Raw genomic sequence first — 17,550 nt, forward strand, 5'->3', positions numbered from 1 at the left:
TCCGGTGCTTCCTTCCAACCACCATTCACGGTCGCGTGAACCAGTTTGTGCGTCACCTGTTCACTGCTGCAGATATGTCGACTGCCCCTTCTATATCACCAGGAGGGAAACAGCACAGGGTATATTTTTGGGACTGTCCCACTGCACAGGCACTGTTTGATGCCTTGGAACACAAACTTAAGGACAGTGTGCCCAGGACTTGCCTTTCATTCCATTCAGTATTTTATGAATTATTTCCTGTGACCCACACAATTGGAGCATTCCAGGAAGCCTGGCACCATATGAACTGCTTTAAAGGCGCTATATGGCTTGTCAGGAATCGCCTCATTGTAAAAAGGGAGAAGATGTCCATCCAGGACTGTCGCAGGCTGATCCACAGCCTGCTAAGAGACTATAACACCATTGACAGTCCTAAGGAAGAGGAAGATGATTGATTGTTGGCTCCTTCTTCTCCCATGTGTCTGTTTATTCAATAAAGCCTTGGGTTTGTGTCTCTCCCTCCCTTACTCCATCCAACCCATTCCCCCATCACTGTTAGAAGTTTTGTTGAAATGCCTTAATTTATGCACCATTCCCTATATTTGTTTCGCAATAAAGCTTTGGGTTTGTGATCTCTCCCCCTACCCCTCTCACCTACCGTCCCCTCACATCCGTTGCTTATTTGAATCTGTTATGTTGTTTAAGTTTGCATGGTTAGTGCAGTATTTGATGTATAGTGTAGGGTGTTATATCTTGTACCTTATGTCTTGTATTGTACTAAGAAGTACGAATGATTATGTTTCACGGAGTACTGCGTACACTTGAATGCAATGTATTGTGTGTTTTTTGTACCTTTATACAAATAAAGATACTTTTCAATCAAAAACCTGTTCACTGCTGCAATGAATGAGACATACTTTAAAAATATTCCACCCGCGAGGCAAAGCTGTCCCGATCGGGCTGGCAGACCAAAGCCATTAAATCGGGAGTTTAGAGGTATGTGAAGAAGTGAAACAAAAAAATAAAGGCCCCATACCCACTAGCATCAATTTCATGCACTGTGTGTTAGCATTTTTAACACTAGTACAATTCACAAAAAAAAGGATTGAAATGGAAACCACTGCTTACAATAACCTCACACTGACAATGCTGCTCATATTTGGAAGCATTTCAATTTCTGAAAGCTTGCAAAAAATCAACTCAACCACCCTATGTCAAAAACATGATTGCGTTTTAACAGGTAGTTTTACTGGGGTTTGAACATGCGTCTCTAGACACAGATCTATACACCAGTGGGTATAATGCAAATGTGTCTTTAAAATTACACTGATCATATCTACATTGTTCATGGAGTTTGTAGAACAAGGAGGGAAGGGTTCCAGGGCAGATGCCGCTGAGCACATCTCAATTCCAAAATAAAATACATTAATATAAGAAGTCACTGAATACCACTGCACCATAGGCAGACAGGGAGCGGTCTGCAGTACACACCAGCAGGCGGGAGAGGGGGTAATGGAGGTCGGAGAGGAGGAGCCCTAATCGTGTGATTATCAGAGCTTAGCAGCGGGCCCTCCCCGTCTGACTACCGGAGCTACCAGCGGGGACCTGGCCGGCCCGGTACCGGAGTGAGGCCTCTCCCCGGAGGCACAGGCCGGACATGCCGAGGTGAGCTCCCTGAGAGTCTGCTGACCACCATGTAATATACAGGTTATTGCATGGCTGTCATAATATCTGCTGTGCGTGGGGAATTATCTGTCCATTATCTAGTGACCAATCTGTCATTTGTGCAATTCACTTTCTGTGCTAAGGATAATGCAGAATGTAGACACTGTCATCATACATTATACAAGGTGCAGTGTCTAGCCTGCAAACCTAGGTAAATAATGCAGATCACACTACAGCATACCCGTGAACTTGACCTATGGCATATTTAACATGTCTTGTATTAATCATATGCAGAATTGTGTGTGTGTAATTATATATATATAATGTGTGTGTGTGTGTATATATAGCATAGTATGTATGTGTATATATATATATATATATATATATATATATATATATATATATATATATATATATATATATAAAATATGTGTGTGTGTGTTTTACTAGGGATGATTCTACATGTTAACCATCTGACACAGAAATGTCCCTATTTTTTTATTCACTAACTATGCAGTACAGTCCCTGTATTCTAGTTATTGAATGCAATCCTCACTACCTGTGTTTATTCTCCAGGCTTTATAAGTTCATATTTATTGTACTGTCACAATCTATCCCATGTAATATAATGATGGGTATTGTAGTGCATGAGGTCTCACCTAGACAATACCTGCACATGACATGCTAAGCTGCAGCAAAGTATGCCTGGAAAGCATTTTAAAATGTTGGCAACTATACTATATATCAGTGTTGGCTAACCTGTGAAACTACAAGTCCCAGCATGCTTTGCCAATATATAGCAGCTTATTGCTGGAAGGGTATGCTGGGACTTGTAGTTTCACAACACCTGGAGTGTCACAGGTTAGCCAACACTGCTATATATAGTGCTACAGGTAAGGTTTTGTTTTTTTTTGCATTGCAACACATTAGACAGTTAGTAGCCAGTCAGATATTGAGTTGCAGTAGCCACTTAAATAAGCTTAATTTGTGTCTGTGTGAAATGTTGCTGCTGATTTCTCTCTTTCTTGCAGTGTGACTGGCTATGGAATACAATGACAAGCTGGCTAGGTTCCGTCAGGGTCATCTCAACCCTTTCAATAAACCAAGGGAGGAGGAGACCCCCCATGAGGACGGAGAGCAGGTGCCCTCCAAGGGTTCGTATTTCAAGAATGGGAAGGTATAACTGAATTTAGAGACTATATACGGTAGAATTGCAATCTAGCTATGCCAAGTAGCATAGACTTAAAGAAAGAAATTGGGACATTCATGAAATCTGATGACAGGTGATGTTGCCTGTAGTAACCAATCGAATATTGACTTTCATTTGCTAAACATCAACATTGTTGCACACAGGATTTAGTTAATAATTCATCCCCAAAAGGGGGAAAGCACAGAAAGGAACACAAAATATTTTTGGGACAATCGACAAATGTTGTGCACGTTTTTGGAGGCTTTGGGGAAGAGTCTGCTCCTGGCACCAGGTGTATATGGAGTTCCGTTTGGGTGTGCCCTGTTTCTGAATCAATTTGTCATTTTCTAAACTGCACTAGAAAAACTAGTTAGAATGTGATTGGTTGCTACAGGCTTCGCCACCTTTTTCTTCTGCACCAATTTTCTTAATTGTCCCTCCTTAAAGCTCTGTAAAAATCTACAGTAGGTTTATGGAATTTTTTTTCTCTTCTCTGTCAGAATCTCCACCAGGATCTCCTCCGCGTGAACCAGAATTCCGCTGCCCTGATCGAATGATGGATCTGGGGGTGTCGGAGGACCACTTCTCTCGGCCAGTGGTGAGCAGATTCCAGTCTTCTCATAAAAACTTTCTACAGCAATTATTGTGAATGCGTGACCCTGATACTCAGACTTTGCAATAGCACAAAATGAAAGTGTATCTTCTGCCATCCAACAATGGAGAAAGCAGTGTTGGAGGCTAAAAAAAAGTGTAATGGCACCTATCACAGTGATGGCTAACCTGTGACACTCCAGGTGTTGTGAAACTACAAGCCCCATCATGCTTTGCCAACTATCAGCTAGTTATCTACTGGAAAAGCATGCTGGGACTTGTAGTTTCACAACACCTGGAGTGTCACAGGTTATCCATCACTGATGGTGTTTCACATTCTGCTATAAAATTGGCATTTGCCCCCCACCCCCCTCAGTTTCCTACTGCAGTTACCAACATATCCAGTAATGATCCAGTTGATTTCCTTTGGATTATTATTATTTGGGGCTATGCACTGCAATATCAGACCAATAACCCGATTTCCGCTACCGCATAAACTTTAATATTTGCCCTGATAAGTGTACATCATCTTTCCATGTCCGGATCCCAGGGTCTCTTCCTAGCATCTGACATCCAGCAATTGAGGCAGGCGATCGAGGAGTGTAAACAGGTGATCCTTGAGTTGCCCGAACAATCGGACAAGCAGAAGGACGCAGTGGTCCGACTCATCCATCTCCGACTCAAGCTGCAGGAGCTGAAAGTGAGTGTGGACCTGTCCCCGTCCTCGCTGACTCTGTTCCTGCTTGTAATATATATGAAACTTGCTCTTCTGTGTTTGCCCTTCTCTATCAATTTCCCAGTTCTGATCATCCTCTTTCTTCCCTCACCCAGGACCCACACGAGGACGAGCCTAATATGAGAATTATGTTAGAACATCGATTCTACAAGGAGAAGAGTAAAAGCGTGAAACAAGTGTGCGATAAGTGCAGTACATTTATTTGGGGCCTGATTCAGACCTGGTACACATGCACAGGTAATAGTCACGCCTTTCAAAGTTTCATTAAAACCGAAAAACTTAATGGGGTAAATTTATCAAGCTGCGATTTTTCAGCTGGTTTGAAAAATTGTAGATGTTGCCTATAGCATCCAATCAGATTCTAGCTATCATTTATTTAGTACATTCTACAAAATAATAGCTAGAATCTGATTGGTTGCTATAGGTATCAGCTCCACTTTTTCAAACCCACCGGAAACTTGCAACTTGATAAATTTACCCCCATGTGTTCAGTATGTGTAGATCAGGTCTTGCTGTTTATTCAAGCACATTCCGTGGAGACGGAAGCAATATTTATGGGAATGCAATTTATCAGTTCATTAGGAACAAGTAACCTCACTGAGGCACGAGGTATGGCGGCCATATTGTGACCTGAAGCAATTTTAAAAATTATATGAGAATGTAGCCAAATGCCTTAACAAGAATCGGTGACGTTACGAAGGCATGTTGCCTTGCACTCAGTAAAGGCAGTGAATTCACTTTAAGGCTGTGATCAGCAACCTTATACAATTCAGGGGCTGTACGGACAACCTTCTAATCTTCAAAAGGGCCGCACAGTACCGTTAATCTCTGAAATAACTTAAAACAATACATTTTATCCAAACAAAGACCCATATCAAAGGTGAAAGTTTTTTTTTGCCCAAAATTGCTTTAAGCGTTTGTCTTTCTCTAATACACATATCCTGACCTCTGTTCTGTTTCTTAGGGTGTTACTATCGTTGTCATAGTAAATGTCTGAACCTCATTACCAAATCCTGTGTGAGGTCAAAGGTCAGTCACCAATCAGAGTATGAACTAACCATTTGTCCCGAATCTGGGCTGGATACCCAGGACTACCGCTGTGCTGAGTGCCGTGCACCCATCTCATTGCGTAAGTACAGAAAGATGATTCGCTACCATACCTGAAGCATAATAAAAGAAGAGTGATTTGGGGAAAAATATATGGCATACCGAGTAACATATTTTAGGTTTTCTGTTAAGACATTTAATAAAAATATAAAAAAAAGTATAATTAATATTTATTGTTAATACATTTAGTTTTAATATTTAATGTATTTGTGCTACATTCCTTTTTTTCCTAATATGCTTTATTTAATTTTAATTGGTAAGTGAACAAAATTATTGAAAGATTTAATTTTAATTTCTCATTCTATTTGGGGGGACACTGCTAACCATGGGGTATAGAGGGTATTGTGCTGGAGAAGTCACTAACTATAAACTTGTTTGTTTTTTACATTATTTTTTTTTGTTTTCTTTTGGATAGAAACCCCCACCTGCTTTTCACTAAACATTCCTCTAATATATTCCTTGAGTGTGTGCGACATCACTTGAATGAGGTTTCCCAATTGCATACTCGCAATCTATATTGAAAAGCTTGTCTGGCCGTATAAAGAGGAGAGAGTTATCAGCGAGTGAGCGCCATACCTGATTGGACAGGAGCTGCAACCAATTGGGGGCTGTCTGCACTGCACACACCTCCACCCTAGCCTGCTCTATACGACCGAACTGACAGCTCTGTTCTCTTCATGCTGACCTGTATGGTTGACCAACATTGTAATTCAGGGAATTGAGGGTGGCCTAAGGTTACGAGGAGGAGTGGTGGGGATAATGTCAAGGTATATTGGCGTACTTAGTGTAGCATGAGACCAAGAATAAGTCTGAGTCATCTACTATTATAGATATTTGCACACATATTGGTTTATCAGATAAGGGCATATTAAGTACTAGTACTTTTTTCCATGTATTTGTGACTAATAATGACCTATGTACAGGGGCTGTTCCCAGTGAGGCCCGTCAGTGCGATTACACAGGTCAGTACTACTGCAGCAGTTGCCATTGGAACGACCTCGCTGTTATTCCGGCCCGCGCCATCCACAATTGGGATTTTGAACCACGCAAGGTAGGCATGGGTATTACAGTTAAGACGCTATTGCATGGGTGAAGGTTGATAATATGCTTTATAATAAAAGAGAAAATTGAAACCTATTCTTCACTGCCCTCATGTATTTGTAATAAAGCAAACTAATAGCTGCTTAAAGGACTCTAACAGTATTCTTTTCTTTCTATAGCTACCTAACTTTTATTAAAATATCATCATATGACCTTACTTGGCATCTCTGATGGTGCTTTTATTTGTCCTTGCAGAGCTCACCATTTAGTACAGTTCCATCATTTGCCTTCTCTTCACTCTTGTTCCTTTAACTCCGCCTAGAACTCTGTTGTCAGTCTTATTGATGTTTGAGAATACAATAGATTTGGGCGTGGCTGAATGGCAAGGGGTGTGGGTGGCATAATTGTGGGCATGGAAAGGTCTGAAAATGTGACAGAAGTTAGAGGGGCGGTAGACACAAGCCCCCAAGATTGTTCACAGCCTGTACAACATAAAACTTTGTCTGTCATATACATTCCCTTGTACTAGGCCAGTGTTGGCTAACCTGTGAAACTACAAGTCCCAGCATGCTTTGCCAATATATAGCAGATTATTGCTGGAAGGGTATGCTGGGACTTGTAGTTTCACAACACCTGGAGTGTCACGGGTTAGCCAACACTGGTCTATAGCTAAATGCATAATGGCTGAACGGATATTTAAAGCTAAACAATGGGTCCAAAGTCCCTTACTTATAAATAGGACATATTTTCCCTTTAGGTTTAAGTTTACCCATCTCTGCCACCAACACAAAGTGTGGTCTTCACCTCCAGGTTTCCCGGTGCAGTATGCGGTACCTCACCCTGATGCTGGGCCGTCCGGTGCTGAAGCTGCGAGAGATTAACCCTTTGCTTTTTAACTATGTGGAAGAGCTGGTGGAGATCCGGGTAAGACCAGGTCACATACACCACCCTGGGTACCGCGTTCGTTTTTTGAAGCTCTTGCCATTGGGGACAAGAAACGTCTGTATGGGGAGCAGGATGGGGAAGCCACCTCCTCTGAGAAATGTATTTACAGACTGCCTTTTGTTTGTAATTCTATACTGGTGTCTTTGGTGATTCATTTTCATTGTCTCATTCCCATGCTAGAAATTACGTCAGGACATCCTGCTCATGAAACCGTACTTCATCACCTGCAAAGAAGCTATGGAGGCCCGACTGCTTCTACAGGTCAGCGGAAGGTTTGGGTTGTTAAACCGCGTGAAACTGGCTGTGTCCTGTGTTGTTCAAACTGTGTTCTGCCCACAGCTCCAGGAACGTCAGCATTTCGTGGAGAATGATGACATGTACTCCCTTCAGGACCTCCTGGATGTTGGCAGCGGGCGCTTGGGCTGCTCCCTCACAGACATACACACCATGTTTGCCAAGCACATCAAGCTGGACTGTGAGGTGGGCAAATAAGAACAATTATGTGGCACGGTGGGGTCTTGGAGCAAGGTGCAACTACTCTATAGGGGAGTACCAGCCTCCTGTGGCACTGTCTCCTCCCTATGCCCCTGCAGCTGGCGGTTATTGGTTCCACAAGAAGTGACTGCAGATGGAAATGCACAATGATACATATCCACTTGCATATGAGGAGTGTGGTGACTGTTATCGGAGAGGAAGTATCCTTCCTCCCACCCCCTGTACTTCCTTTACTCTTGCTGTCCGTCATCACGTTCCTCTCACAAACTGCAGCAAAGTCTACGTATCCCTGTGGACTTTCAATTGCAGTCGTACCCCATCTCTTCCAATCCTGGAAATGTTCTGTCCGGTAGAAGGATTGACTCTGGTTGACGCGACTTGGGGAAACTGCTGATCTGTTTATTGTCTAATCTTTGTTTTCCCAGCGCTGTCAAGCTAAGGGCTTTGTGTGTGAGCTGTGCAAAGAGGGAGACATTCTGTTCCCGTTCGATAGTCACACATCCGTGTGCCAGGACTGTGCGGCCGTGTTCCACAGGTGAGCTAGGAGCAGTCATACACTACTGGCATAACTTCTTTATTAGGACCTGTCCTCTCAAATCCTTTATAGAAAAGCAGAGTGTCAGCAATTGAACCCACTAGTGGTGATAACAAAAGCATGTGGTTTACTGAGCCAAATCATATACCCTAAGTGAAATGTTTATACTAATATAATACAGTACAGGAGTGGTGCAGATACTTTTATGAACAGCTGTAAGATATCCTTTGTCCCTCTCTGATGAGAAAGTGGTCATTGACTAGTGATGTCAATGACTGATACTATACGGCAATTGTTCGTACACTCCCCCATGTACAGACCTGGTCCTCATTAGGAAAAATTATTAAACAAGAAATGTAAGCGTACAAAGCCAAATTCAATAAAAAGGACAAATTTTTTTCAAAACACTACCGCTCATGTATTATAAGAATTATTCCAACGTCTTTAAAATATAAGGATATTGGAAGTAGTGGTGCAAAGTCGACTTAGATTTCCAAGCTCTCTATAAAGCACTTGGCCTGCAGTGTCCTTCACTTTTACAATAGAGGGTACATCCATTATCCTAGTTTGTTCAGCATTTGCCACATCCAGACCCACATGCAGATGGTGATTTCCCATATAGGGGCAGGGTCTGTGATGTCAAAGCAACCATAAATGCAGATTTTTGTCCTATTTTGACATCACCTTAGATACTAAGGGGTATATTTACTAAGCTGCAGGCTTGAAAAAGTGGAGATGTTGCTTATAGCAACCAATCAGATTCTAGTTATCATTTATTTGGTACATTCTACAAAATGACAGCTAGAGTCTGGTTGCTATAGGCAACATCTCCAATATTCAAACCCACCGGAAACTCTCAGCTTGCTAAATATACCCCCCAGAGTCAGGAGTGGATCTAGACATTTATTCTACCCCGGGCGATTTTAGGGGGGGGGGGGATTCAGGCCCCGCCCCCTTTCTGATTTCTAAGGCTGCCGGCGGCTGCACAGTATGTGCAGGTCCGTTCAGCAGTGACAGTGTGCTGCCCGGCTGCTCTGATTGTGTTTAAAACACAAACAGAGCAGCCGGGCAGCACACTGTCACTGCTGAACGGACCTGCACAGTGTGCAGCCGCCGGCAGCAAGCCCCTGCTAGGGGGGGCGATCGCCCCCCCTGGATCTGCCACTGCCCAGAGTTGTGTGTTGCGGCTTTATTGTTTTCTGCGGAGAGGGAGAAGTACCGAATTACTCTTTACTTTATATCATATGCGTTACATCTTTTGGTTCAGCTTTCTAAGTGACATTATACTAAAACATGACTTCTATAGATACAAGTTGCTGAATAACAAATGCCCATATTTGCAAAATGCTTGTTAGTATTATTAACTATTATGGGGGTTGCCCCATATCTTTGCAGATATGGGGTAATCCTCTTGGGTTTTAAAAAAAAATTTGAAAAAACTTTTTTTTTTTTTTTATTTATACCAGGGACTGCTATTATGATAACTCAACCAGCTGCCCCCGCTGCATGAGGATGAACCTCCGAAAACAAGGACAGGAGCCTGGACAAGAGTCGTAGCAGTAAGGGGGAAGGGAAGTGTCCACGCACCGGGTAAGGACACAGACGTGACTCGCTGGGAGTCTGGAGCAGGCAGCGGTGTGGTCACTGCAGCGTTGACCTAGGTCCCTGGAATGAAGTATGAAGACGTATTTGGAAACCTGGATAAGAAGACACTAAGCATCACACTGTAACTTCTGTACCTGGGAGGTCTACGTTACATTCCAAGACTCCAGTACAATGGCCGCCTCCCAGATCATTCCTGCACAATACCACGGTGACCTCTCAGGCTTTCTTCAGACGTTCTACAGAGCTGAGAATGTGCTCTTCTATCTAATGTGTGTGTACATCTTTTGTGGTGCCTTATGACATGGTGATCCTATAGCAGAAGGTCTATGTTGAGAGCAAATACAAGATCCAAGACCTTGGCACCGCCTCTTGCTTTCTGCTCTGAGCTGCAGACTCTGGTTATAAGGTCTTTCCACTGCGGAGCTACCGCCAGGGGGTTGGGCCAGGTTATTGCTGACCTTTGAACTCCCTGGACCTCACATTGTGCATCTACTTTATAGAAAATGTACAGGGTCGGTAGTCTGGCATTTCCTGCATCAGATCCATCTCCAACAACTAGAAGTCTGTAGGCACGTTACCACGGTCTCATTCTACCGGCCTTCACGTGGATCACTTGGGTGCTGATGGGATTGTGGTTTTTCTTTGTTGCACTTTAATGGCGAGGCTCTAAGACGACTTGTGGTTTATAAAGCCAGAAAGAGGTTCAGACACGTGCAACCCTTTTCCACGCTATCTGATAGAAGCTTCTGTTTCTCTGAGCAATTATCTTTGCCAGACACTAGGTATAGAGAATGAGGACAGTCCCATTCCTTATGGTCTTGGATGTGAATCAACTGTGTCTAGTATCTTTCTTTTTAAAGAGGCAAAAATTTACCATCTAAACACTTTAATATATACATCTTGGTAAGATGCGGATAATTTCGGCGTGAATAATGTTGCTGTTAAATAATGTATAAGCCAGATACAATTGGATAATTTTAAATTCATTTAATTCAGTTCAGATATATTCAGGACAGGATCAGTTTTGTGGTAGGTGGGGATATTACGTATCTTCCTTATACCTTAATCGAGATTTTGTCTAAACAGATTCAATAAAGTATTTATCTTCCAATCCTACTATGGGCTACTTTGAAAATGTCATTAGGTTTTTATTTTTTTTATTTGTGCTTTTATCAGGGAATGTTTGATATTTCCCATCGTCTATGTCCATGCTTGATCTTTATCACCAGGTTAAGAAGACAATGGCCTATGTGAGACTGTAAGCCTCAATGGGGCAGGGACTGGTGTGAATGATTACATGTTTCTATAGCGAGATGCATAATATGATTGGCGCTATATTATCGCTATATTGATAATCAATAGTGACAAGGTTCTCCCTACAGTGACTTTATGTGATACCAAAGACATACTAGCAGGGATGGAATTAAAGTGGAAACTTACCCTCATTTATCGCTAATACATATATACTGTATTACCCTACCATCCCAGCCCAAACACTATTCAAATACAACGGTTTTTAAAAATAGAAAACAACAACTTTGCCAGTACTACAGCTAATTCTGTTTTTCCTCAAACTGGCCCTTTATACCTGATAATATGGCTGATGTACTACAGTAAATGAGGGGCATACCAGCTGTGCTAATATGGACTGTCCATAATACAGTTAAAATATTCCTCCTTTGCTGTATTGCGATTGGCTGACCTGAATTCCTGTAGCAGCAGCGATTGCTAATGGCAATACAAGAGTGTAGGCTGTCAACTTTACTAAGGAAATTGTTTGCAAGGAACCACATTACAGGAAGGATCTGAAGAGCATAGTCACAAGAGTCTTTAAACCTGTATTATATTTGTTTTTATTCTTAATTTTTTTTAAAATAACCGTTAATGAGAGTAGACATCCCCTTTAAGGCTTGGCTGTGATTTATTCAGGAAATGTATTTGAGTTGCTGCCAAAGAACTAGAGAATGAGCAGTGTCTGATAATCGTTTTGGCTAACCCACTAACCCACTTAGTAAAATAAACTACACAACAAAGCCTCCTCCATTGAATCTTCCTTAACGACTAAACCTAGATTATAACCTTCATATAATAGTATACGCAGATGTTTCCAAAACCTGTTCTCACCAGAAGTGCAGATGATATATGGGCATCAGGCTTCCTATCTAAGGCTTTGATGATCCTGCTGGGAGCTATTGAGAGCCTACAATGTCTGTTAATAAAGAACAATGGCTTGTACTAGGCTGCTTAGCACTTCTAAGTACAATGAGACATTGCTTGATTTAGTTCCAGGGGGTAAATTTATCAAGCTGCGTTTGGCAACCAATCAGATTCTAGATATCGTTTTTTTTAGTACATTCTACAGAATGACAGCTAGAAAGTGATTGGTTGCTAAAGGCAACATCTCCACTTTTTTTTTTAGAAAACAAAACGGGGAAGTTGAAGCGGTTGTGGTTTTAGAAAATAAGGAAATAAGTCAGTACAGTTACGACTTTTAAGAGTTTCACCACACAGATTAGCTATGTACTACTTGTATAAGATAATACCCCCCCCCCAGCTGTTCAGTTCTTTTACAACTCCTGTTGCCTTTGTTCTATATCATCATTATTATCTTGTATTAATAATGTACCACTGGGAGACAGAATAGAGAGCAAATCAGCACCAGCTCTACCCAAGAATAGAGGTACTGATTGAGAAAAGGAAGAGGGCCCTGCTTGTGAGAGATACAAGCTAGAGGGGTGGTAGGCATTAATGAAAAAAAATGAGTTCTGAGAGCTTGTTTGAAGTCTTAGGACTAGATTTACTAAACTGCGGGTTTGAAAAAGTGGAGATGTTGCCTATAGCAACCAATCAGATTCTAGTTGTCATTTATTTAGTACATTCTACTAAATGATAGCTAGAATCTGATTGGTTGCCACAGGCAACATCTCCACTTTTTCAAACCCGCAGCTTAGTAAATATACCCCTTAGAGTGAAGGGGAGAGTCTGATTGATTGGGTAAGGGAGAGAGTTCCATAGGTGGGGAGCAGCACTCGAGAAGCCTTGAAGGCGGGAGTGAGACCAGAAGACAAGGCGAGAGAGAGATGAATTTGGAGATGTTGGGGGGGAGAGTATTGGGTGCAGAGGCAAACGCAGGATTTGTAGAGGGGAGGTTCCACACCACGCCACCAGTGGGCGTTACCAGCATGCATGGGGGCGTTTCTATAATATTAGACAGTGCTTGGCTGCTCTCCAACTCTTTCTACCCCCATAATAAACATGGGCAATGCTGTGTGCACTACTGTTAGGTGCACGCAGCTCTCCCTTTTCAAGCAGAGCCATGTGCAGCGGGGGCAGGGTCCAGCCACCTCAATTATACACTAGGAAACCCCCCACCCCTCGGTTTGCCTATGGGGTGGGGACTTTATAGGTGAGGAGTTTAAAATGAAAGGGGAGGCAGATTCAGATTGGCTCTTCCATGCATGTTACATGGAAGATGGTACAACTACACAAAAGATTTGCAATTTGATTTCCCACCTCTTTATACATTGCTTGGAGAATAATTAATGTGTATAGAAGTAAAGGCCCACAAATGTATATTTTTGGTGACTGATCTGCTTAATGTGCAGATTATATGATATAATCCTCTAATCTAACTGTGTTTTGGCTCCATTGACTGTTATATACTTTATGTGAAAAACTTCAAGAATCATGTAAGTGGGGCCTGGACATTACATTAGTCAAATATGAGCTCTTCACAGACAAGGACTTCATCAGACACAGATTTTCTTTACCTGTCCAATGAGTTAAGATTTACTGTGGAGATTATTCTATCCCTAAATGCGCGTTCACTATGTCCGTATTGAGAGAGTTGACTTTAACCAATTGCTATGTCATATAAATGTAATTTGTTTGTTTTTGTATGTTTTTTCTTTGCTTATACTTGCCAAGCGGCGATTCTGACAAACCATTGATTCTCGGTGGTTTGCTGTCATTTGCATAAAACTGCATTTGTATTAAAGACAAAACCCTATGGCCTTTCTCTTTAATACAATTGCCATTTTAAAAAATGACGGAAAACCGCCGCTTAATAAATATACTTATGTGTGATTAAACTTCACAATTAAAGTTTGAGGATTCCTTCCACAGCTTTATACTGTGTGAATTGTATGTTCTGCAGCTTGTTAGCCCTAGAACAGGGATAGGCAGGTGTTGTGAAACTACAAATCCCAGTATGCCTTGCCACCTATCTGCTGGTTACTAGCAAAGCATGCTGGGACTTGTAGTTTCACAACACCTGGAGAGCCGCAGGTTGCCTACCCCTGCCCTAGAGAAACATGTAATGCAGGCAGCAGTAACTATCTCACTCTCCTGATAGGGGTGTGTGGTGGTCATGTGGTTTAGACAGTTACGGGATGAATGAAAAATAAAATGGATTTTCTCTCTGCAATTCTTTATTCTAGCCTACAGGTGGCACAATTGCTGCTGCTGTTTATGGAGAGATTTTATTGCCTACTGTAGAAGAGATCTATGGCCCAGGGAAGTGGGCATGTTTAGCAACTGTGCTAGAGTTTTGAGTAGAGCTATATATCATCATCATCAACATTTATTTATATAGCGCCAGCAAATTCCGTACCACTTTACAATTGGGATATATTTGTTTTGTTTATAAACAAGTTGGATTTAAAATTAAATAGACCACTGCCGTAACTGGACAATTGCTACAGGGCACTTTAAATACAATTTTTGTTTAATTATCCTGTTATTCTAAAAGATGTACATACAACCAGGGCGGCCCCAGCCTATCCAAGATTCAAGTCACAGACACCGTTCTACATGAAAGGACAATGTATATAAAATGCTACTTTCTGTTATGCTTTGCTGTATGGAGAACTGCCTACTATATTACATTTATACGATCCTTACTGGTATCAGTCTCACAGGTGCTGTTGGACGGACAAGCAAAATAGGTTCTACGTTGTTTCTGTCTAAAATGATGATTATCAGCCTTTTATTTATAACTGCTATAATATTTATATTATAACTTGAAATCTGTGTTTACACATACAATTTTACGTTATAAATAGATTTACAATATTGCTAATATATTTGTTTTATTTGCCTTATTACATTACAAACCATTGCTAAAATAAATCTCATATGTTATCTTGTGTACAGCTGCATAACCACATACTGTCACCTCTTCAGTTTGGTGAAGACTTTTCTTATACGCCATAATATGTCATTTAAGTGCGGGCTTAAAGTGAATCCTGTTGCCTGCACGCGGTGGAATCATTTTGTGGGCTAAAGCAATAATCTAATGAACTGCTTTATCATGAATATTGATTCATTTTACAAAATGGTCAAGTCCACTGTACATAGGCGATGGGTACACATTAAGCTAGAGATGCTCAAATCCCTGTCCTCAATAGCTACCAACAGGTCATGTTTTCAGGATTTCTGCCTGTAGAAACAAGTGGCATAATTAAAATTCCAGCCAAATAGATTAACTCACCTGTGCACGATGAAAGAAATCCTGAAAACATGAACTGTTGGTAGCTCTTGATGACTACGTTTGGGCACCTCTGGATTAAGCAATTGATGGCTCCCCAGTTGTTATTGATCTGTAATGCTAAGTGCATGCTGGGAAATGTAGTTCAAGCACAGCTAAAGAGCCTCCGAATTATTACCTGTGCTGTACAGTATTGGGTGTTATATATGTGTGTATTTAGAACAGAGTTTTTCAAAACAGCCTGCTACAATTTTACAGTTCTTCTAATAACATAAGATGGACACTTAAGAAAATTCAGTTGTACACTAAAATTACATCTTGTGAATACAGATTGTTAAACATCAGTTAAAAGAATAAGTATATAAAAATATTGACGCTTATTCCTACAAAAAATATGTGTTGTGTGACTCGATGTAAAAGGAAACTGATCAAAAATATGGTGTCTACAATAAATCTGAATATTTTGTAGTGGTGTACTGTATCTTGTTTACAACTGACTCTGGGTTCCAGTAACACACAATGGCACTTATCAAAGTAGGAGAGTTCATGGTCCATGAACAGTGTTTAGCCAGCCAGAAAAGAAAATGATCAAACTATATATTTAAAAGGAAAAGATAAGAGAGGCTCCAAATCTAAAATTCAACTTGGGATCCCACAAAATAGTAAATGCACCTCCAAAATGCTGAGATTTGGATGGCCTACATGGCTGCAAATTACTGCATACATGGGCACATAAAGGCAGCTGCTCCCTATATAAATCTGAGAGGAGCCATTATATCTTGAATGGGTAGATTTGGTCTGAAAAAGACAGCATCTATTCCTATATGCAGTTATCAAATGACCAGGCTAGTATAGCTCTGCCAAACACATTCAACACAACATGTATATAAGAGATAAGTGGAATTTTCAAAACTTATGGAAAATATTGACATAAATTGTTGACTATTTTCTTATTATTTGTCCCTGCTCTATTCATAGTCTATAAATGCTGCGTGGAATGGCAAAACAAAAGAGGAACTTCTCAACAATTTTGTTACTCTTTAACATTTATATACATGGGATATGACCACATGAATGACTTGGGCCAAGTGGCTGTATTGGAGTTGTAGTAGGAAAGGGGAAAGGCACAAAAAAAAGTGGAGTGGGGGTACAAGATGTAAATATGGACGATGGTTAGCGCCATTTATTGTTCATCTTAAAATTATTACTTGTCCTTATCCATCTCGAACACCCCCTTGGTGCCTTAACTGGTTTAATTGTGTAGATTAAGCAACTATGTAAAATGTGAAATGAAGCTGGAGTGTACCGGGTCAGAGCATTGTCTTGTGCCCCATGTTAAATCCCATGCTGATCATTGGCAGACGTGGGGACCATAGATTCAGACTACTTATAGTTGACAACTTTTGAAACATTTGGCAGGTTCTAATGACACAAATCATGCTACACAGAGGAGTCATATCGAACAGAATGTACATTAGACGCCATCTGCAGTCTCCCTAGCCCTGTCAATCTCAACAGAACTATACTCCTGTAATAAATCCCCTTAGGACAAGGATACTCTGACAACTGAAATGACTAAATCTTCCCAAGGAGAACAAACACACAACCCCACTTTCCACCAGGACCTCCAACATCAATTTCCACATCCCCCAGGAGCCCTGTTCCCTACACTTAATTAATAAATCTCCACAGGATCATTCAACACCCTCAGAGGCCCTTTAAAAATATTCTCTACTCCATCTGTAGCCCTCTCGGTTCTCTTGTTTTTACAACATAAGTGGGACTTCTGCCATTTTGTTGGTGTCTCTCACTGGGAGGTGGAAGTAGAAGTTGTACCCCACAAGAAGAGACATACAAATCATTTACTGCTTTTAGAAAGAATACTTTTTCAGCATACAAATTCCTTTTTAAAGGAATATTGTTGGAAAAAATGGAAAGTAAACAGTTTCCCATTATTTACTTTTTGCATACATAAAAGCGTATTACTTCTAGTAGATTAGCGTTAAGGTATAATGTTGCACTGAACAGTTTCTCTTTTTTAACTAAAAAGTAACGTGACAGTTATTAGCCTATTGTTCTCCTATGTCTTCTCTTCTAGGAAAACAAATTACTAGGAACTAAAATCTCGTATCTTGTTCCTGTCCGTGACAAAATAGGTGCAGGACACTTCAGGC

General features: G+C 41.1%; 1 protein-coding gene across 2 annotated transcripts; it reads left to right on the top strand.

Annotated features, from left to right (window-relative positions):
- The first annotated feature begins 1,481 nt into the window (after positions 1-1,481).
- Positions 1,482-11,004, top strand: DEF8 (differentially expressed in FDCP 8 homolog). Of its 2 annotated transcripts, XM_075189080.1 has the most exons (12): positions 1,482-1,644; positions 2,676-2,798; positions 3,334-3,431; positions 3,975-4,124; positions 4,256-4,397; positions 5,125-5,289; positions 6,191-6,318; positions 7,119-7,232; positions 7,434-7,514; positions 7,593-7,733; positions 8,174-8,283; positions 9,750-11,004. In XM_075189080.1, the coding sequence occupies exons 2-12, from the start codon at positions 2,687-2,689 to the stop codon at positions 9,838-9,840; spliced, it is 1,332 nt and encodes a 443-aa protein (XP_075045181.1). In that variant the 5' UTR covers positions 1,482-1,644; positions 2,676-2,686; the 3' UTR covers positions 9,841-11,004. The 2 variants fall into 2 exon arrangements, with proteins under 2 accessions (XP_075045181.1, XP_075045182.1); XM_075189081.1 differs by lacking the exon at positions 1,482-1,644 and having other exon boundaries at positions 2,709-2,821.
- Positions 11,005-17,550: the final 6,546 nt, after the last annotated feature.

This window comes from Mixophyes fleayi, chromosome 10, assembly GCF_038048845.1.
Source record: "Mixophyes fleayi isolate aMixFle1 chromosome 10, aMixFle1.hap1, whole genome shotgun sequence".
Taxonomy (NCBI): Eukaryota; Metazoa; Chordata; class Amphibia; order Anura; family Limnodynastidae; genus Mixophyes; species Mixophyes fleayi.